General features: G+C 38.8%; 1 protein-coding gene across 1 annotated transcript; it reads left to right on the top strand.

Moving 5' to 3' along the window:
- The first annotated feature begins 238 nt into the window (after positions 1-238).
- Positions 239-21089, top strand: MYEF2 (myelin expression factor 2). Its single transcript, XM_060755301.2, has 18 exons — positions 239-481; positions 6408-6637; positions 7818-7870; positions 9096-9103; positions 9196-9289; positions 10750-10941; positions 11561-11714; positions 13038-13087; positions 13290-13353; positions 13452-13556; positions 15082-15132; positions 15210-15281; positions 15363-15458; positions 16797-16895; positions 17344-17415; positions 19390-19607; positions 19702-19753; positions 20529-21089. The coding sequence occupies exons 1-18, from the start codon at positions 345-347 to the stop codon at positions 20690-20692; spliced, it is 1911 nt and encodes a 636-aa protein (XP_060611284.1). The 5' UTR covers positions 239-344; the 3' UTR covers positions 20693-21089.
- Positions 21090-22414: the final 1325 nt, after the last annotated feature.

The following is a 22414-nucleotide window of genomic DNA, read 5'->3' on the forward strand; positions in this document are numbered from 1 at the left end:
GGCCCATGAGGTCTCTTCCAACTCTTTGATTCTATGATTCTATGATATACAGCTGTGTGGAAGGCGCCTAAGTCCACACTGCAATATAATCCTGTTCAATGTGCATTTTATTCAGTTGTGTGGAAAGGACCTCAGTGTCTTTCTATGGGAAGGCCTCCCTCCAGAGCTAGAGTAGCTGTCGCCATGGCAACTGGGCAGTTCGAGGTGGGCGGGGCGGCAGCCTCTTCCCGCTCTGGGCGCCATTTCTACCCGTTCTCGCGAGAGCGGAGGGCAGCCGGTGCGGAGTCTGTGAGAGGAGAAAGAGGCGGCGGCCGAGCGGCCTTGTTTCAAATCCAGGCGAGGAAATGGCGGAAGGCGACAAGTTCGAGGCGGCAACTGCGGCGCCCTTGAGGGAGGCCGAAGAGACAACCCCCAACGACCACGACGAAGCCGGCGGAGCGGCCATGAACGAGAGCGGGGGCGACGCCAATGGGGTGAAAACGTGTGTGCGGGGGGGGGGGGTGGGCGGATGGAGTGGCTACCTGAGGCCGGGGATGCGGGGGCTGAGTAGGCCGCGGTTGGGGCCTGTGCCTTTCCAGCGAGGGAAAGGGTTTGGCCCGGCAGTTTCCTCGATTAGGAATCGCTGAGGGGTGTGTGCGGAATGGAGGCCGCTTCAGGCTTCTGTAGGCCTTTGTTTCCTCCCCAAGGCAGGACATGCTTGTTCTTCTTCATCGACCGCTGCTATTGAGCCACTCACCAGACTACTTACTCGTCTGTGTGTGTGTGTGTGTGTGTTTGTATTATGTATGTGTGTGTGTGTGTGTGTGTGTGTGTGTGTATATATATATATATATATATATATATATATATATATATAAAATTTGTATACAACATTTCTGATAGCCTTTCTCATTCCAGAGGGGGCTCAAGGCGGCTTTAATGATAATAATAAAAATAATAATACTAATATAAAACTTTATTTTTTCCCCGCTACAATCTTCCCAAGGGACTAGGAGCGGCTTATATGAGGCCAAGCCCAGCAGTACATTTATCTATATAAATAAAAATGTAATGTTAGTTTGTGGGATTAACAGATCTCAGAAACCACTGGGGGAATTGACACCAAATTTGTACACAAGACAACCAAACCCAATGTATGTCCTTCACACAAAAATTGATTTTGTCATTTGGGAGTTGTAGTTGCTGGGATTTATAGTCCAACTACAATCACAGAGCATTTTGAACCCCACCAACGATTGAATTGAACCAAACTTGGCACACATTTCTCCCATGACCATCACTCATAAAAACACGGAAAAACACAGCAGAAGAGACTTTAAAAGTAAAAAAAATACATTACAACGCACACGCAAAACCATACACACATATATACACAAACTCACATATATACACACATATATGCATATACACACAAAACATACACAGAAAGGAGGAAGGAAGGAAAGAAAGAAGGGGAAAGAAGTAGGGAGAGAAAGAGGGAAGGAGAGGAGGAAGGAAAGAAAGAAGGGTAGAGAAGAAGGGAAATGAGGGAAGGAGAGAAGGAAAGAAAGAAAGGTAGAGAAGGTAGGAAGGAGAAAGAGGGAAAGAGAGAAAGGGGGAAAGAAGGGAGAAGGAGGGAGAAAATGAAATAAAAAAGTGAACTAGGGAAGGAAGGGGAGAAGGAACGAAAGAGAGACAGAGGGAAGGAAGGAAAGAGACAAGGAAGGATGAAACCAAAGAGCAAAGGAAGTGAGAAAAGAAACAGGTAGAGAAGGAAGGAAGAAGAGGGAAGGAATCATAGAATCAAAGAGTTGGAAGAGACCTCATGGGCCATCCAGTCCAACCCCATTCTGCCAAGAAGCAGGAATATTGCATTCAAATCTCCCCTGACAGATGGCCATCCAGCCTCTGCTTAAAAGCTTCCAAAGAAGGAGCCTCCACCACACTCCGGGGCAGAGAGTTCCACTGCTGAACGGCTCTCACAGTCAGGAAGTTCTTCCTAATGAAGGAAGGAAAGAGGGAGGGAAGGTTGGCCACAGCAATGCGTGGCGGGTACAGCTAGTCAATAAATAAAAGCAATAAAACAAGAACAACAAACAGCAAAAATACAATACAATTAATATAAATCACATATAAACAATAACCAATAAACAGTAACACGCAAAAATTTAAAAAACCTATAACCGGGCCAAATGTAATAGTTTAAAAATTAAAAAATAAACGCTGGGCATGAACAAGGTCGGATATAACTGGTATAGGGTTTTCAAAGAGAGATGAGGGAACGCTGTCAATCCTGAGCCAGTAGTAAAGTGCATTTTGAGGGCATATTGCTGAAAGCTTTCCTTATTCTGGGAAGGCACACTGGAACAACCACGTTTTCAGGCTCCTCCTTAAAGACTGCCAGAGTTGGGGCATGCCTGATGTCCTGGGTTTTCATACAGGCAACGATTCGATGCCTTAAAGCACAATGTACACTTAATAAATAAATATTAAAATAGAATTAAAAAGCAAATTTAAAAAATTATATACACATATATATAGACACACACACACATATAATATGTTCATTTGTGGGATTAACCTAACTCAAAAACCACTGGATGAATTGACACCAAATGTGGACACAAGACACCTATCAGCCCAATGAGTGACCATCACTCATAAAAACACAGCAGAAGAGACTTAAAAGCCTAAAAACAAAAATTACATTACAACGCATGTCCAAAACCACATATATACACAAACACACACATATATACACACACACATATACACATATATATACAAACACCAAACACATATACACAGACTGGGCCACAGCAACACATGGCAAAGGACAGCTAGTATATATATATATATATATATATACACACACACACACACACACACACACATATAGTCAACCCCCGAGTTACAAACTTCCAACTTACAATTCCTAGTTAAAAACAAGGGCAAAACAACAGGAGGAAGGCCATTTTGGGTGTGTGTGTGTGTGTGTGTGTGTGTATATATATATATATATATATATATAAAAATAATGTATATCCCGCTTTATCTCTCCATACAGAGAGTCAAAGTGGCTCACAATCAAAAACATTACAACTTAAAATATACAATAATAAAACATATAATATAATAATCAAACTTTATTTATAGACCGCCCTCTTCTCTCCAAGGAGACTCAAGGCGGTTTAAACACACACACACACACACAAAAGGCAAACATTCAATGCCCAAACTCAAATACAAACAATTTTCAATCAACAGGATAAAATTTATTTATTCAAAACATTTATATTCTGCCCTTCTCACCCCACAGGGGACTCAAGAGCACAGCATATATACGGCCATCATTCCATGCCTGGACATAAACCTATAAATATACTAAAACATTAAAATCACTTATATCTACTTTAAAATCGGCTGTTTAAAACCATCTCAAGAGATCATGCTGGCTTCCGTCAGCGGAGTAGGTTTCCTATTATTGCCTCATTGCACTGCCCCAAAGGCTTGGTCCCATAGCCAGGTGTTTACCATCTTTCTGAAGGACAGGAGGGAGGAGGCTGATCTAGTCTCACCAGAAAAGGAGTTCCATAGCCAGGGGGCAATCGCTGAGAAGGCCCTGTCTCATCCCTGCCAAACACACATGTGACGGTGGCGGGACCAATAGCAGGGCCTCCCCAGAAGATCTTAGTCTTTGTGGTGTTATTTATATCATATATAATATATTAGTATTATTATTATTAAATTACAATTTTCTTGTTTCTATATATTTTTATTTTATATATATTGAGGGGCTCCCGAGTGATGTTGCAGGAGACACGATTGAGCTGTGACTTCCTGGCTGCCCCCTCTTCACTCTCTCTATGTATAGACAAGCACACACATATACATAATATATACGAGCTTGTATATGTCCAAGTTTGGTACATGTCCAACCACAATGTAAACCCCCCCCCCCCCCAATGTGGAATCTTCTCCCCGAAAACTAACTAGGGCATAAAGTGAGTCTTGGGCCAAGTTTAGTGCCAAGTTTAGTCCAGATCCATGGCTCATGGGGTTCGCAGTACTCTCTGGATGTGGGTCAAGGTACTGCAACTCCCATCATCCAGGGCCCCCCCACCCCACCCCATCAGAACCCTAAGGGGGTTATGGGTTAATGTAACTCCTGTTGTTGGTGGGAGTTACAGTACTGTTTGAAAGTTGGGGCATCTTGGAAAATACAAACATACAAACATTGACTTTTGTTGCTATGTAGAGATGCACACACACAAGCTCTCTCTCTACACACACACACATATCTACAGACACATACAAGCTCTCTCTATATACACATATACATACATACAAGATTAATAAATATAAGCAGTCCCTGAGTTACAGACATCCAATTTACAAATGACTCATAATTAAGACCGGGACTGAGACAACAGGAAGTAAGAGAAATCTGCCCCTCGGAAGGGAAATCCCCTCCTGGAAGAGTTATCATGGGGAAAAGGAGTCTGAAGAGCTTTATTTTAAATCCTTGCTTCCACAACAAGCCAAAAATTTCAAAATCCTGTCACTTTTGATTATTATCCACCATGCTAACAGGATAATTGGAATGGCAACTCAAAAGCAGTTGTGGCTCTTACGATGAGGAAAAGTTAAAGGACATTTTAAAGCCAGATGCCACATTTACAAGTCTTACATCACACTGGCAACAAAGATCCACATAGTTCAAGCAGTGGTATTCCTATGGTAGTAATACCATAGTCACCTGTGGTAACCTGTGGATGCGAGAGTCGGACCATAAGGAAGGCTGAGTAAAGGAAGATGGAAGCTTTTGAAATGTGGTGTTGGAGGAAAATTCTGAGAGTGCCTTGGATCACAAGAAGTTCAAACCAATCTATACTCCAGGAAATGATGCTCAGCTGTTCACTGGAGGGAAGGGTATTAGCGGCAAAGATGAAGTACTTTGGCCACATAATGAAAAGACAGAAAAGCTTGGAGAAGATAATGATGCTGGGGAAAATGGAAGGAAAAAGGAAGAGGGGTCAACCAAGGATGAGATGAATGGATGTTATCCTTGAAGTGATTGTCTTGATCTTGAAGGAACTGGGGGTAGCCACAGCCGATAGGGAGCTCTACTGTGGGCTGGTGCAGGACGTCACGAAGAGTTGGAAGTGACTGAACAACAAAAATAGCATTACTAAGAAAAGCTTAAATTTAATAAGCGAGGCTATTCTCAAACACAGCAGTAGATGATCACACCAGATTGCTACTGGAGTTCTGTTTATTTGTGATAAAATAAATGCAGCCAGCCCTCCACATTCATTGGGGTTAAAGGCACAAGACCCCTGGAAAAATTCATATCCTGAGAGATTGGCTGTCTAGGAATTTCTATGTCCTCCAACATGGCTTCTGCTGGAAACAGACGATGGAATCATGCTGGAGATTTCTGGAGAGGTCTTGGGTTAAAAGAAATACCTTTCCTGGGGAAGTTGACCATAGAGTTGCACTGAAGAAACTAGAGATGCTCACATAGAATACTTCAATCAAATTTGTGAATAATCATATCCACAAAAGTCAAATGTGCAAATGTGGAGGGCCAGCTGTAGAAAAAGCCACTTATTTAAAGGTGAAAACTTTAGCACAAGTTTTGAATGTTATGGGATGGTGGCATACAGTTGCCAAATTTAATGCAGCTATAATGCTGTTAGTTTGATGTGGAGCCAGAAAGAAGCTGACCTGGGAGCCAAGCACTTAGAGTTGTTACTGCTTCTTATCTTCTTCATGTTTCAACCTGAGTATTGCTTCTGGATACCAGAGAAACAAAGCCTGATGGACCTGATCTGTGGTGGTCAAGAGAAAGTTGCATCATTACTTTTAAACCAATGGGCCTTTCCATTCCTTTACTTTAAGGCTCCTAAACAGCTGAATAAAATCCCACATTTTCCTCTTTGAACTGGAATACATGGTAGTGTGGATTCAGACAACCCAGTTCAAAGCAGATATGGGATTTTCTGCCTCAATAGTCTGGGTTTTATGGATGTGTGGAAGAGCCCTAAGGCATGATAAGCTTTGTTTTTATAGAAATCATAATCTAGTCCTATTTTCATAAAATCAAAAGTGTTGGAAGAGACCTCATAGGCCATCCATTCCAACCCCCTGCCAAGAAGCAGGAATATTGCATTCAAATCACCCCTGACAGATGGCCATCCAGCCTCTGTTTAAAAGCTTCCGAAGAAGGAAGCCTTCTTTTGGAGACATTGCAATGATAAATTGCAAAACGTTTTAAAGACTCTTAATACCTTTTCCAGTTTGTTGCAGAATCATTATTAAATAGCATTGGGGGAGGGCAGTGGTACTTTGCGACTTTCCCAATTATATTTCTGAAGTATCAAATGTATTTTTCAAAACAGAAATATTTTATTTTCCAACTGCAGGGAGAATGATGAAACTGGAAAGGATGAGACTTCACATGTGAAATCCAAGTATTCTTCCAAACCGAAGGCAATCCCATCTCTTGGACACAGGAATAGGTTCCATCCCTATGCAAAGGAGAAGAGTTCAGGCAGTGGTGAAAAGAAAACCATTAACCGTAACAGAGTATTCATTAGCAACATCCCATATGAAATGAAATGGCAATCTATTAAAGATCTTATGAGAGAGAAAGGTAACTCACTCCTTACAGCCTGCTTCACAAAGGAATGGGACAAACACAAATGCCTGGAGTACTATAACTCATACAAATTTGGTTTGTCCCTTTCAACTTCTGTTTGATATGTCCACCTTTCCCCTCTCTTTCACTGGAGACACTTGCGTTGTAGGATGGTATGGGAAAAGAAATTATGTATCCACAGTCTTCTTCCATTTTAGTATGATAGCAGATAGCTTAGAGAATAAACATGCCCCATGAACTTTTAAAGGGACTGTGCTACGTCTAGTTGTAGTTTGAATATACGCTACACCTAGTGTGCTTTTTAAAAGTATGACTCACAAAGGATGTCTTTCAAAAGATGTTTCTGTATTTTTCTTGGTGGAATCTGGCTGTGGAAATATTTCTGTCTGCATTGTCATTTCTGCCATTACTTGTTTGTCTGGAGCTCTATTTTAAGCGCTTTACTACTGTTGTAGTTTTGACAGAATTATTTGAATGCCCCAAATACCATGCCATGGGCAGGTTGGGCAGGAGAAATCCCAATTTATAAACTGTCAAAAGTTAGTTTGTATTAACTTGGGAAAATGACTGCATCAAAATCACGCAAATATATTTGGTTTCTAGGTCTTTTAAAAATGAAAACGTTCTTTTAACTGCAAGGTGTATCTGTTGTAAGGTGACGTGACTATACGATTGGGTTTACGCAACGAAACTTTACTTTAGAAAGTGTGTGGCTTGTGAAATTCTTTGACTCTTGTAAATTGGTTATTCTACTGAAGGCAACCTCTACTATTTTGAAGCTATTCAGGTAGACAGTCACCTTAAAACAGCTGTTGTGAGCAGGATGACAAATGTCATTGAAAAGTGCTATTGTTGATGTCCTATGTGATAGGTGAAGGGACTATTGAATATCTGAACTTGTTCACCAACTATATCATACTGGCCAAAATATGATTTGTAGTATGAATTAGGTTAAATATAGTTGTTCTTTAGCTTTTGAGAATGTGGCTGTTGCATATTCCTGAAAATTAGCTAAATTTTATAGTCCTTGACAGGAGGTATGTTGGTCTGGTTTTGATTGTTGGTGAATAATAGGTGCTGCTTCGTAGAGTTGTGCACAGGGACACAGCAAAGCAAGACACTGGTGTTTAAATGCATTGTCTCTTGGTATTTTCCCTTTGTATGTCTTATGTAGTTGGTGAGGTTACATACGTGGAGCTGTTTAAGGATGCAGAAGGCAAATCAAGGGTAAGTGCCATGGGCAATCATCTGCTTGAGGTTTAATGTTCCTCAGCAGTTTTACTTTTGTATAATGCTTGTACCAGTATTTGGAAAGTAAGTTTCATTTTTTTCCATTGATGTTATTACAGACTGAGGTTTCTGTACCAGATACAAGTGTGTCAACTTTTATATAAATGAGTGTTGCTGGATGCAAGGGGAACGCCCTTTAATATGTACTTTAAATAAATGGCATTTACCTAATTCATTTAAAACAGCACCTTACCTTCTTCGGTTTTCTGTTGTGTTCAGATGTGCTTAAGTTGAGTATTGGAAAACAATCACTGCAAAGATACATTTTGCTGGGATTAAAGTTGTAGAACTACTTCTGGATTATTGAACTTGTCTATTTTTTTAAAAAAAAATGGAATGGAAGGACTTGGTTGGTAGGTAGTGGATGCCAGCAATGAGAGAGGCAGTCCAGTGCAAAGAATGTTAAAGCTGCTTTGTGTCTTTCTTCTTAAAAAGGTCAAACGTTCAAACTATAGTAAGTCTGAGCCTGCTGTGCGAACATGAGAAATGCAGGTTTGACTCAAACGTAAGCAATAAAACCTGTTGGGTGTCCAATTTTTTTCTTTAAGATTTTTATTTACATGCTATTTTTGTTCAGACAATGGGGAAAATAAAAAAATAGGATTGAGATTGCTTGATTTCTGTTAAAGAATTCCATGCGTTTTTAAATCACACTGTTCCTTTTTAAATTTGTAAACTAGTGAAGGTATCTACAACAGCTAAACAATATAATTGCAGTCCAGTTTATGGAAATCATATGCAATTTACTTCAAGGTAATCACCCAATAATATTTTAATATATCCAGTTCTAACTTCCCACCCACTTTAGTTGTTTATGGCATCTGTGTGTCATTTTCATATCCAACTTCCGTTTTAGTTCAAGGAAAACAAAGTGGAAGGATTTTGAATTAAATACATGCACAGAAAACCAAATTTCTACCTTCTTTATTTTTAAAACTAACTCTAAATTAAGCTTATACTTCACATGATAAGTGGTAGCATTCATTGCTACCTGAGTGCTGTTCTTCCCCCTTCCGAACGTCTGTCCTTTGTTCCCAATGTCTTATTTTTTGTTCTGTTTGTCTAAAATCTTACAATATTTTGATGCAACAACTGCACTTATTGATTCAGTCTTATTTATTTTTCCCTACGCCTACATTGACAACCCTTCATCTGAATTCAGGGCTGTGGGTAAGTAGTTTCTACCATAGTGTTTCAGAATGTATTTAGATAGCACATTCAAAAACCCCTGAAGAAACCAACTTTTTATTCTTTTTCACCAGTGTGGTTGAATTCAGAGATGAAGAATTTGTCAAGAAGGCAATGGACACTATGAATAAATATGACCTTAACGGAAGACCACTGAACATAAAAGAGGTAAGTTGGTCATGCAAATAATGGATTTTTTTGCAAATGAGAAAAAACATTATGAAATCCCTTCAAAGATAATTTACACAATAATAATACTGTTACTTTCCAAAATAAGCAGTTACATCAGTAGGATCTTTTCTCTTTTAAGAAGATGAATCCTTTTTCCTTGTTATTCACAAATTTAAAATTGATTACTTACATAAACAGCAGACTTGGTAAGATTGCTCAGGTTTCTGTATAATCAGAACTTCGGGTAAAAGTGCTGTATTGACAAGGGGTCGGTTAAGATGGAGATAAAGGCTCAATTAATTTTATTTGAAAATTAAATATGACTTAACTACCTGCAATGTTATATCTGTAATTGTGCAAATAGCTATTTTAAGTCCTGGGGAACTTGCTCTGTTACTCTGATCTGTACTCTGGCTGCCTAGGGAGAGCTGTATCCACAATGTCATGTGTGTATATATTGTCTGATGGTTCAGTCGCATGTTTCTATCTTCTGCAAATATTTTAAACAGTTAACACAACAAATTGAATTTAGTTTCTTGGAACAATATGTTAGGCTGATAGATTTCTACTTGTCCATAGACTAGGTAACAGCATGTGATGTTGAAAGGGCAAACTCTCAATCCTCATCCAAAAGGGCCACCTCTAAAGTTGGTCCCTGGGTACAGGGAGCACACAACACCCTTGTTACGCCAGCTCTACTGGCTGCCTATCAGCTTCTGAGCACAATTCAAAGTGCTGGCTTTGGACTATAAAGCCCTTAACGTTTCTGACCCAGTTTACTTGTCTACGATCCACCTAGAGCCCTAAGATCATCTGAGGAGACCCTGCTCATTGTCCCTTCATTGTCACAAGCGGGGACAAGGGACAGGGCCTTTTCTGTGTGTGTCCCCCCCCCTCCCCCCCAGCTATGGAACTCCCTCCCGAGTGAAATTAGATCTGCTGCATCCCTCTTGACCTTCTGGAAACAAGTAAAATCCTGGCTACGGGATGAGGCCTTTGGAGAATAGGCTGATTTACTGACGTGTTAACTTATTTAGAACTGATGGACTACCCTTGGATAATGATTCAAGTCGGTGACCGCTGACTATTTGTTGTCTGTTTTTATATTGGTTTTATATTGTTTATACGGTTTTATATTGTTTATACGGTTTTATATTATTATTACATTGCTATTAATTGTATATTTATGTTTTGATGTGGGCGCCATGGGGTGCCACTTGGTTAGCCATCCTGAGTCCCTCTGTGGAGGTTGAGAAAGGACGAGATATAAAAGTCCTAAATAAATAAATAAAGTTGAAGGAAGCTAGATCTCCGTGCACATGAAGTTCTTATGCCTTCTGCTGTCACTGATCAGCACATTAACTGGTCTATTTGGGAATTTCAACAAGGTGTTGCAGCATAGATGGCGTCTGATTTGGGAGAAACAGCTGCACATTCTCTTATTAAATGTGTTGCAGGATCCAGATGGGGAGCACGCCCGTAGGGCCTTGCAGCGTGGGAGTGGAAGCTTCTCAGGAGGACATGGCCCAGATGTAGCACCTGGCTTGATGAATTTGCCACCTTCTATTATCAATAATCCAAACATTCCCCCTGAAATTATCAGCAATCTGCAAGCTGGTAGGCTTGGGTCCACCATTTTTGTTGCCAATGTAAGTAAAAAGATGCACTGGGTGCACATGTTCTTATTGTAACAACATGTTTTATTAGCATGGTAAAAAAAAGGTTCTCTGAGCTGAGAAGAACTGCACTCTTTCATCGTGTTGCATTTGTATTACATGGTGGTTTCATCTATCTAATCTGGAGTGTGCCCTATTTCCAATGTTTTTGTACCTGTTTCTATGTAGTTCTTGAAAACCTTTGTATTAAAGCTCCTTTGAGCTGCTTAACTACATGAGCAGATTTATGTGTCATCGTTAACTAATGTAAATAGTCAACATATCCTTTTTGTATCTTCTTCCATAACTAGAGAATATTGAATTGTGTGTCAAGTAATACAATTTTATTTTTATCAATGTTAACTGTGGAAATCAAGTTGTTTTCCATTAGAACAATATGTTGGAATATAAAATATATGAAATTTAAGATTTAAGGGCAACTTAGACACTCGTATTTCAGTTTGGAACACCTGATGTGTCTGTATATATAATTGAATGTTTGATACAGGTGCCATCTGGACCCATACTAAAATCTCTTTTAGAAACTTTGCCTCTTAGTGAAGCAGAACTGTGTTGGTCTGTCTCCTTCAAGGCTTTCTCTCTTCTTTTTAAGCTTGACTTTAAAGTTGGTTGGAAGAAATTAAAGGAGGTGTTCATGATTGCTGGAACTGTAAAACGTGCCGACATTAAAGAAGACAAGGATGGCAAAAGTCGAGGGATGGGAACAGTGACCTTTGAACAGCCAATCGAGGCTGTTCAGGCAATATGTATCCTGACAGAATTGAAGTGTTTTATCAAATGTGGGTGAAAAATGGGATTATTCAAAGGATTTTTGTATGCCACCAGCTGCTTTGACTTATGTGTTTGCTTGAATGTAGGTGAATTTTGCAACAAAAGTACCATAATGGTTAATTCTTCTATGTGCACAATATTTGGTACTGTGCATATTTTACTTGATACAATTCTAAATGTATCTAGTGTTGAATACATTACACAAGCCAGGATTACTTTTTTGTAATCATCAGAAATGAGAGTAGCACAGTCTAAATAATTTTATGCCGATTTTAAATATGCCCTTTTCCCATCACATCAATTTTTAAAAATATGACAAATGGTACATTAAAGCGGACTACTGTAAAGTCTGAATATTTCACATTGTATTTGTGTAACACAAGCCAACAAGCATTTTTCATCATATGTAATTTTAGATCATCCTTACAGTTTTGTGCACTAAATTCAGATCTGTGTTTATTTTTTCTCTATCATGTGTAGTTTTTGCGATGAGACTAATCAAACAATTAATGTATTTACTTACCAATAGCAATATAATTAATTAACCACAAGCCAACAGGTTTTTTCATCAGACATGATTTTAGGCCATTCTTACAGAGTTTTTTTGTGCTGAATTCAGATCTGTGTTTATTTTTTTCCTATCACGTGTAGTTTTTGCGATGAGGCTAATTGAATAATTAATGCGTTTATGCACTGATATCAGTTACATTCTATTGATATCAGTGCGCATTAATAACATATTTTGTAATTTATATAAATGCAGTAATCATTTGATTAGCCTCATCACAAAAACTACATGTATCCTTTTTTAAACAAAGGAGGATATTGGGATTGTAGATGTGATTCTTAGCAGATAAAAACAGCTTTCTAGCTGCTTGATGAATTTGAGTATTACAAATATTTATGGCATTTTCTGAAACATTGGTGATCTGTGTGAAGGGAGAAATTGACAATAAATTTGGCGAGAAAATTTGCTCTTTAACAGGATAAGATGCTGTACTTATCCAAAATGTTACTACTTTGTCCTTTAAACTTAAAAGTTTATGACTTTGAAGAATGGTATCTTTTATCTTAAGGGAATCATTACGCAAACACATTGGCAGGTGGTCTTGTTAAACCAAACACATGTTTTTAAAGACTTGATGTTCAGTGAAATTGCTTACATTTTAAGTGAAATTGCAGAATTCTTCAATGTGATCAAAGTATAGTTCATATTGGAGGGTGGTGGTATTTTATTCAAGGTGTCTGGTTTAGCACTTCCCATTTATGGAAAATAAGCCCCTTGACTTCACACCCAGCAATGTTCAATGGACAGTTCCTGTTCGATAGACCAATGCATGTTAAAATGGTGAGTTGTCATTTATCATTATTATTAATCATTAATATATGGCATTGAATTGTTGCCTTTGTAAGGCTGCCCTGAGTCCCCTTTGGGGTTGACAAGGGTGGGATATAATGTGGTAAATAATAAATAATAAATAAATAAAATTTACTTTTGTCAGTGAGGGCTCAAACAAATTACAGTGTTCTGAACCCTATTTTCTTGTTAGGATGACAAGTCGGTTCCTCATGACGATTTCCGTGTAGCAGATAGCAAAACACCACAGTTGCCCCGTAAGTGTGAACTTTTTTTTTTTGGTTTCTGAAACTCTTTTTTTTGTAAGGGTTGCCTCAACCCCCAAAACCTTATGGAGACAATTTTGCTTTTAAAGGTGGTCTTGGTGGCATTGGAATGGGACTTGGACCTGGTGGGCAGCCCATAAGTGCAACCCAGCTGAGCATGGGAGGAGGAGGAATGGGGAGCGTGGCTCCAGGAGGTCAGTATATTTTTTACATAGTGCTTTGCCTTCGGGTAGGGGACACAATCTCAGAAGTTTAATCTGCCTTTGAATGTGTTGTGGTTCATACCAAACCTTAGGTTAGGAGGGGATTGGAATGTGTGTGTGAGAGAGATAAATCTGGAAGCAAAGATACTTCTAACTTTTCAAAACAGCCTCTTTAGTGTTGTTGTCCCATTAGTATTAGTAAATCTCTTGAAAAGTTCCCCTGGTGCCTAAGATGTTATTTCCTGGCATCACGTTTTAGAACAAGAGAGAGAGAGAGCAAGGGCACACCATCCAAGTTTTTGGAGTCAATAGGGATGTGAGGGAGGACCTTCTTGATGGTTGCCCCATGGCTCTTGCACTCATTTTCCAGTGGGGAATTGTGGGAGTTGAAATCCAAAACACCTGGAAGGCCAAGGTTTGCCCATGCCTGGGCTAAGGGGTGCTCCAGAGCAGTGGTTCTCAATCTGTGGGTCCTCAGGAATTGTGGGAGTTGAAATCCAAAACACCTAACAGGCTGCCTGAATAATAAGGTCTGGGAAATGAGTTCAAGGAAAATAACACCTTAGACACTTTTCTCTTAGTATTTAGAGAAATAGAGGATATAATGAACATTAAAATAGAAAGAAGTCCTAGTATAGCTTTATTATCATTATATAATAATAAACAATTGAAAAAAGAGGCTAAAGATGTGATAACAAACTTATTAACGAAAGCAAGACTGCTTATAGCAAGGAATTGGAAAAGAGAAATAAATATACAAATAGAGGAGTAGTACAAGGAAATATGGAAATTGGCAATAAATGATAGCTGACATGCATATTAAAAGTTAAAAGAAGTATATGGAAACAAAGTGATTTTGATGAAATATGGAGAAATTTTATTGAAAAAGGATTTAAAAAGAAAGAAAGAAAGTTAGCTCCACAAGAAGAATTTAAATTTTGGACAAATGATATGTAAAAGCTGTGGCTTGGAAGAGCGGGGGGGGGGGGGGGGGGCACAGTGGTGAGAGATAATATGTATAAGCAGAAAAATAACAGTAGATGTCAAAAGTTAAAGTATGATAGATTGTATTGAATAATATGAATCTGCTGTAAAATAAACAATGTATAACAAATGTATTGAACTATGATAAAATACTAAAAATATATTTTAAAAAAAGAGCCAGTGGTGTGGAGGATTGTTGGTGAATTAGTTAGTAGTATTTATTTATTTTTGAATTATGTTTTAACTGCATTGTTTAATAATTGCCCTAAATTAATTCTATCTTAATATTTACTTTTTCTATCTTTTTAATTTTATCTTTTTAAAAAAGTTGTGACTCACTTTGGATCTTGGTTCCTACAGTGAAACAAATCAATATAGTAATAGAAATATTTCTGGATCTGTGACTCAAACTTTTTTAAAGTGTTGGTTTTACTACATTTCTCTGTATTGCATCAATGATACTTCTGAAAGCGGTTTCACTGAAGTAAATAAATAATCTGGAAATATGCTGATTACTTCTCATTTTTTCAAGGAATGGGAGTTGATGGTCCCGGCTTCGGAGGAATGAGTAGAATGACTGCAGGTAAATATTTCCTATATTTCTGTTGTTTCTGCACAAACCTTGTGAAGTTAGTGAAAAGCTCTTTGCTTATGTTTCAGGTGTTGGTGGATTTGGTGGCATGAAAGGAATGGCGAGCATGGGAGGATTTGGAGGAGTCAGTAGAATGGGAGGTATGTGGACATACGGCTTTTAAAAATTAAAAGTTGAGTTGATTTACCTCATGCCGTTACAAGAGTAGGATTTTTTTCTAGGAATGGGCACTGTGGATGATTTCAGAGGGAATATTGGTACCGGAATGACTGGTGGCATAGGAACAGGCATGGGAGGCATGGCAACCGGTATGGGAGGTAAGTTTAATAAGAATGTACGTATGTTTTATTTATTTTTTGTCATGGTAGTCCAGTATAACCCCCCCCCCCCCCTTACAGTTAAGCTTAAGTGATGTAGAAGAAGCTGACTGATATCTTACTCTTTTTAGTAAATACTTTCTTTAGATATCATATTTTAAATTCACTTCATATTTTTCCATTTCACACTCTTTAATTTGATGTCAGGATTTATACTCGAAATGTGAAATATAATTTTTGATGTGAATGCTAAGCTGCTTTTCAGAATATACAGAGTATATTCTGATGGGCAAATAAATACAAACAGATGGGCAAATAGATTCTTTGCAAAAATACATAAGGAACATATTATGTCAGGATGATATGCAATGTACCATATTATTAAAATATATTTGAAATCTCCTAAAACTTAATTCAACATTAAGGTTGTATAGTGTTGACATATAATAGTCTACATCAGTGATTCCCAACCTTTTTTTGACCAAGGACCACTTTGACCAGGGAACACTCTCCAACATTAGTACCAAAAGTGTTACAAATCGGTTTTTTGTCAACTTTAGATTTGGTTTGGTTATTTGGGGTGCTGATTCAGAAAATTGCATTGGATTCACCACACCAGCTTTGGTTTCTCATACAGAACATATGTCATCCAGTAGTCACCATCTGCTCACAGAAAACTATATTTAATAATTTAGAGCTGTGGTAGTAATCATCTTTCTTGGGTAGTCGGCCCCACTCCTCCCAACATTCCCATTGCCTCGGCACGACAAGAGGGTTTCACAAGACCAGTCTTTCTCGTTACCACGTGGTTTTGAGGCAATGGTGTAGTAATGGTGAGGCATTGGACCATATTTTTGTTCTTGCGTACCACTGGTGGTCCATGGACCACAGGTTGGGAATCACTGGTCTACATTTAAGTTTCTAGCAAATGCTGTCAGTTTCCTGGATAAGCGGAAGCCTTAGTTTCTCACTTGCATGAGCTTGAGCTGATGTTAAATGTGTATGTGCCTTCAAGTTGCCTATTGACTTATGACAAGTCCATGAATTGCATAGAGTCTCATTAAGCATGGACTGCTCAGAGGTGGCTTGCTTTTTCTGAAATATAGGCTACAATCCCTGGTTTTGCCTCTGCATTCATGTGCATGCTTTTAAAATACAAATGGGATCAATTAGAGAGGCTAATAAATATGGTAAAGACTCATTCCTGGAGATGAACTGAAGGTAGAATTTGGTATGTGTAGAAATCCCCCACTGTTGCCACTTTGCAGTTACTCCTTCCCCTCTGTTTAACTCCCTTCATTGAGAAATTATAGAAAACCTGTGTACTATTTTCTACAGAAATGTTCCGTGGAGGAATGGGTGGAAGCATCGATAGAGATTTTGGCCGGAGTGACATGGCTATGAACCGTGGTTTTGCAGACTCATTTGGAAGAATGGGTATGACCCTTGGTAAACCTCTACTTCAAGCATGTAGCAAGCAAACCATTTTCATGAGTAAACCTTGTCACTTCATGTTCATAACACCCCCCCCCCCCCAAAGAATTGTTTGTGAAAAGTATTGTGTTTTTTTTTCTGGAGATAGCGGAGTACAGGGTTCTTGTATTACTTTTGAGATTTAGTCAAAGTAGAGAAGGAGATCAGTAATGAGACATTTCCGTAAAGACTTAGTAGCCATTTATTTGTTTTACAGGATAGTCAATGCATTTATCACTAGTTACATTAGTTTCCTGTAGTTTTGCTTCTGTTTTGGGATGAATACCGTATGTTCCATGAGTAGGATTTCCAGAGAGAATGACTTCGGGATAAGAAAGCTATTAGGTAGAATTCCTTAGCTTTAAGTAAAACTGAGTGATATAACTTGATTTTTTTTTCTGTCCTTGTTTAGGTGGTGCAATGGTTGGTGGTTTTGCAGGAGGAATGGGAGCTTCTAATATGGGCCCAGTAGGATCTGGAATGAGTAGGTTGATCTGTTTCAACCCAATATACATTCTGGAACAGAAGGAATTTAAATATTGTGCTCAGTAGATCCAGACATCTTGTTTGTGGCAGGAAGAATATTGAGTCTGTATTTTTCTGTTTATGGGGCTGCAGTTTTGATGAAACTTCACTAAGAAATAGTGGTTTGTTATGATGTGCACTTGTAGCATCTAATTCAGTTTCTTGTGCTTAAGAGTTACTTTCATCACTAAAGAGTTTCCTGTTGGGAAATTCTTCATTTGAAGACCAGCTAGAGTGGAATATTTGTATGAACTTAGTGCATACTCAGAGTTGAGTGAACTTTCAGGAACAAGCACGAGTGATCCAGAGTTTTACATGACTGTTGACTTTATGTGATGATCTAACATCTGTCCATAAGCAGACATTTCATAAAGTTGTCATGCATGCTTGCCTGCCAAATAAATCAAATATGCATGGTGCTGCATGGTGTCAGGAACATGTAACTCCTTTCCATTGACATATTTCCAACATATAAGGTGGAATATGATTCTAGCTTTCCTCCATGGTCACAGAAAGAGATTTATCCTTTGGCATTTTTACATTTGTGAGAGCCATTGTGCTTATTCCCAGGATGGCATGGTGGAGCAATCTATGACAATTGGGTTCATCCTCTCACACTGACCCAACTAAGAAAAAGAATGTCAATTTAAGAAACTTCTTTCAAATAGAGGGAGGCAGAAATGCAGAGAACATGATGCTCCCACAGTGAGTAGGCTAGTTAGGAGTCTATATGCATTTCTGCTGGTGAAAAGTCTTCAAAGAAGTTCTGCAAGAGAAGACTTATGTGGTCTCAGTAGCCCCATATTAGCCTAGATGACCTTGGTTTCTGCTACTGCTTCAGTTATCAATGGAACTACCAATGAAATTACTGAAAAAAAGCAGATGCAATGCTAAGTGAATCATCCAGATCCAGAATAGTTGAATTTAGCTGCATAAATATTTAAAGGAAGACCTTAGAGTGAACACTATTGTGACTTGTAAGACTATTTTGGATGTAGAGCCAGCACTTTGTCCCCATGTTATGGCCTTTCTCTGAAATGAGTGTCTATCAAAACACACCGGATAATTTCGGTGTGTTTTGGGGCTTTTTAGCCATTGGCAATATACAGAGAGCTTATTTACCATATATACTTGAGTATAAGCTAAGGCACCTAATTTTACCACAAAAAACCCCAGGGAAAACGTATTGATGTTGAGTATAAGCCGAGGGTGGGAAATGCAGCAGCTACGGGTAAATTTCAAAATCATAACAGATATCTATAAAATTATATTAATGGAGGGATCAGTAGGTTAAATATTTTTGAATATTTACATAAAACTGTAGTTTAAGATAAGACTGTCCAGCTCTGATTAAATCATTATTCTAACCTTTAATGTACTGTAAATGTTCTTATTTATCCTTCTGAGAATAATAGGGAGTAAAATAATAAATGTAATAATAATAATAATAATACAGTAAGATAATGGAAATGTAATAATAATAGTAGTAGAGTAAAATAATAAATGTAATAATAATAAATAAAGTAAAAATTAATGTAATAAAAATAAAAAGGGATGAAAAACTCGGCTTATACTCAAAAGTATGTACAGTATATGACTAGTGAAGCAGCTGCTTGCACACCTGTGGACACATTTAGGCAAATAGAATGTTATCTCAAAAGTCAATTATGGAAATCCAGCCTTAATACTATTGACAGCATGGAATCTGTGAAATGGATAGTGGACCAGCATAGTCTGTTAACTGGAAAAAGTGGGTGCCACATGTGAACAGGCAAGAAACTAATGTGTCTACTTTAGGGAAGCTTATTTCCATAAAACCAGTTTTGCTGTCAGTCTGAACCTAAATCCAAAGGTTGTTTACTGATAAGATAAAAAAAAATCAGAATTCATTTTTAAGCGTCTCTGTCTTTCCCTCCATCTGTATGTTTTGCAGGCAGTGGAATAAGCAGCATGAACAGCATGACTGGAGGCATGGGCGGCATGGGGATGGGCATGGATCGAATGAGTTCCACTTTTGATCGAATGGGGCCCACCATGGGAACTGGTCTGGACAGAAATATTGACATGGATAGAGGATTTGTGCCCGGTCCGATGGGGAGTGGCGCGAGAGAGCGCGGAGGCTCCAAAGGCAACCAAATATTTGTCAGAAATGTAAGTATATGAGCAAACCTATTTAACAGTGGAATTTACTTGCCTTTTCTCCTTTTGTTATTTATTCAATACTGTCTACTCATTCTCTTTTCAGCTTCCTTTTGACTTGACCTGGCAGAAGCTCAAGGAAAAGTTCAACCAGTGTGGTAAGTATTAAACACGAATGTAGTTGCATCTCAAACAAGAAATAACTAGGCTAGAAGAGTGAGATGTTTGTCACTGCTTTCCAGATTTTGTAATCCTTGGGGAACCTTTTAACATCTAACTCCTCTCCTTATGCAGAACAATAGGCCCCTGGCAAGTCTTCTTGGTTCTCACCATTGCATTGTCTGTAGCCTCCAACAATTCTTTCTCTGTACATGAGGCAGGACATTGCGGAGAAGCATACAGATGTGGAGTTGTCTGTTCTGCTCCACACAAGGTGGGGGATTCTTTTACGTAGTGCCATTTTGCCAGATTGTCTTTTGATCTGCCCATTCCACTTCTGAGTCTGTTCAGGGACTTCCAAGTTGTCCATTTTTTGTTTGCCCCTGGAGGAAGAGCCTCATGGGGGTCTGAACAAGTAGCTGAAGTGTCATGTGATTTGAAGTGATAGGGTCCCAGAGGTTTTTTCAGTGTGGCTGTACAGGCATGGGCAAATTTCAGCCCTCCAGATGTTTTGGACTTCAACTCCCACAATTTGCTGTTAGGAATTGTGGGAGTTGAAGTCCAAAAAATCTGGAGGATTGAAATTTGCCCATGCCTGCTATACAGCATGCTATGTCTAGAAGATCATCATCTCTTTGTGCAGTTGAAGGCAGGAAGCCTGAAACTTGCAATTAAATGATTACATATTGGATATTTAATGGATAATGTGTAGCAACCATGGAATTTCTTTCAATGCATTGGAATCTAAACCGAACTCTACTTTTGTTTGTACAGGCCATGTTATGTTTGCAGAAATAAAAATGGAAAATGGAAAATCGAAGGGCTGTGGGACGGTCAGATTCGACTCGCCAGAATCGGCAGAAAAGGCCTGTAGAGTAATGAATGGCATCAAAATCAGTGGCCGAGAAATCGATGTACGCTTGGATCGCATTGCATAATTTATAATTCCTTATGGAGGAACATTCCTTTGGTCGGTTTAGCTTGTCTCCCCCCCCCCCCCTCCACCCCACCCCACACTCTCTAGAAAAAAAGTTGTTTTTAGTAACATTGTATGCTTTCTTTGAGTTTGAAAAAACCTTTTAAAACCTACCAGCCTTCAGCAGTATAGTGTTTAATATACTGTGAACTTGTTATCTTTTAATGACATTTTGGTTTATGAAGAGAACTTTCTTGACTTGTTTTAATGGTATGAATGTCCACACCTTCTGCTGCAGTCGAGAAGCTGTGGCTATTTAATACCTGTCTAAAATCATGCTAAGTGTCTCTAGTCATTCAGTTTAAATGAATGGTTCTACTGTTTTTAATAAAATAAGCCATTTTCCCTGTTTAACCAAACTGTATACCGGGACTTGTTTTGTGCCAGTTCCCCATATTGAAATTGTAATGTAAAAAAAAAATCTGTCTCACCCAAGCAGCATTTGTTTTACTTGCATTTATGGTCACTGCTGTTCCTGTCTCTCAAAGAAGATATACTTATTAACCCCTGGTAGTTTTAAGCTTCAAAATAATTTTTATTTCATAATGAGCTTGGGTACTCAGCATTGCCCGGGTTATTTGAAGAAGTCAAAATTTTAATTGTACAAAATGCATAAACTTGTGGGTGAACTACAACTTGCATCATGCCAAGTTAACCTCTAAGAAATTCCATCAGTAGTTAAAGTTGGTTATGTTGGGCAAGTTTGTTCGAGATGCATCATTGCTGGGGTTCAGTGTGCTCTCTTGCAATAGTGTAAACTATAACTTCCACTGTGGTGAGTCATTCCTCTCAAACCCCTCCAGTAGGTTGAGTTAGTCATGGGGGTTCTGTGTGCCAAGTTTAGTCCAGGTCCATCATTGGGGGAGGTCACCGTTTCTCTGGTTGTATTTATTTGTATTTATTTATTTGCTTTATTTCTATACCGCATTTTTCAGCCTGATAAGGCGACTTGTAGGTTGTAGGTGAACTATAACTCCCAGAAAGGAAGGTCACTTCCCCCCAAACCCCAATCCTCCAATAATCAAATTTTGGCATATCAGATATGTGTGCCAAGATGTGATTTGGCATATCACATCTGTGTTGGGGTTCACAGTGACCTCTGGATGTAGGTGAACTACAACTCTCTCAAATCAAGATGGATTTCCTCAAAAGACCTCCAGTATTTTTGCTGGATATGGGGGCTCTGTGTGCCAAGTTTGATCCAATTCCATATTTTATGGAGTTCAGAGTGCTCATAGATCCCAGTACCTACAACTCCAAAATGTCCACATCAATTTCCCTCAAAACCCACCAGTATTCAAATTTGGGCATATCGGGTATACATGCCAAGGTTGCTCCAGATCGATCATTATTTGGGTTCATAGTGCACTCCACATGTAGGTGAACTACAACTCATGCAAGTCCCTCCAAAGATGTCCAGTATGTTTTGTTCGTCATGGGGGTTTTGTGTGCCAAGTTAGTTCCAGGTCCATCATTGGTGGAGTTCAGGGTGCTCTTAGACTGCAGGTGAACTATAAATCCCAGTACTTCCAATACCTATAAATCATGGTGAATTCTTCCAAAATCTCTTCAGCTCTATTTGAAGAGTAGGAAAGGGTTAAGGGAGAGGCAGTGGGCGGGACCATGCAAATTCCACACCAATGGAGAGAGTCACAAAATGTTTGTGGTGGAGGAAACACATAAA

This window comes from Anolis sagrei, chromosome 9, assembly GCF_037176765.1.
Source record: "Anolis sagrei isolate rAnoSag1 chromosome 9, rAnoSag1.mat, whole genome shotgun sequence".
NCBI lineage: Eukaryota > Metazoa > Chordata > Lepidosauria > Squamata > Dactyloidae > Anolis > Anolis sagrei.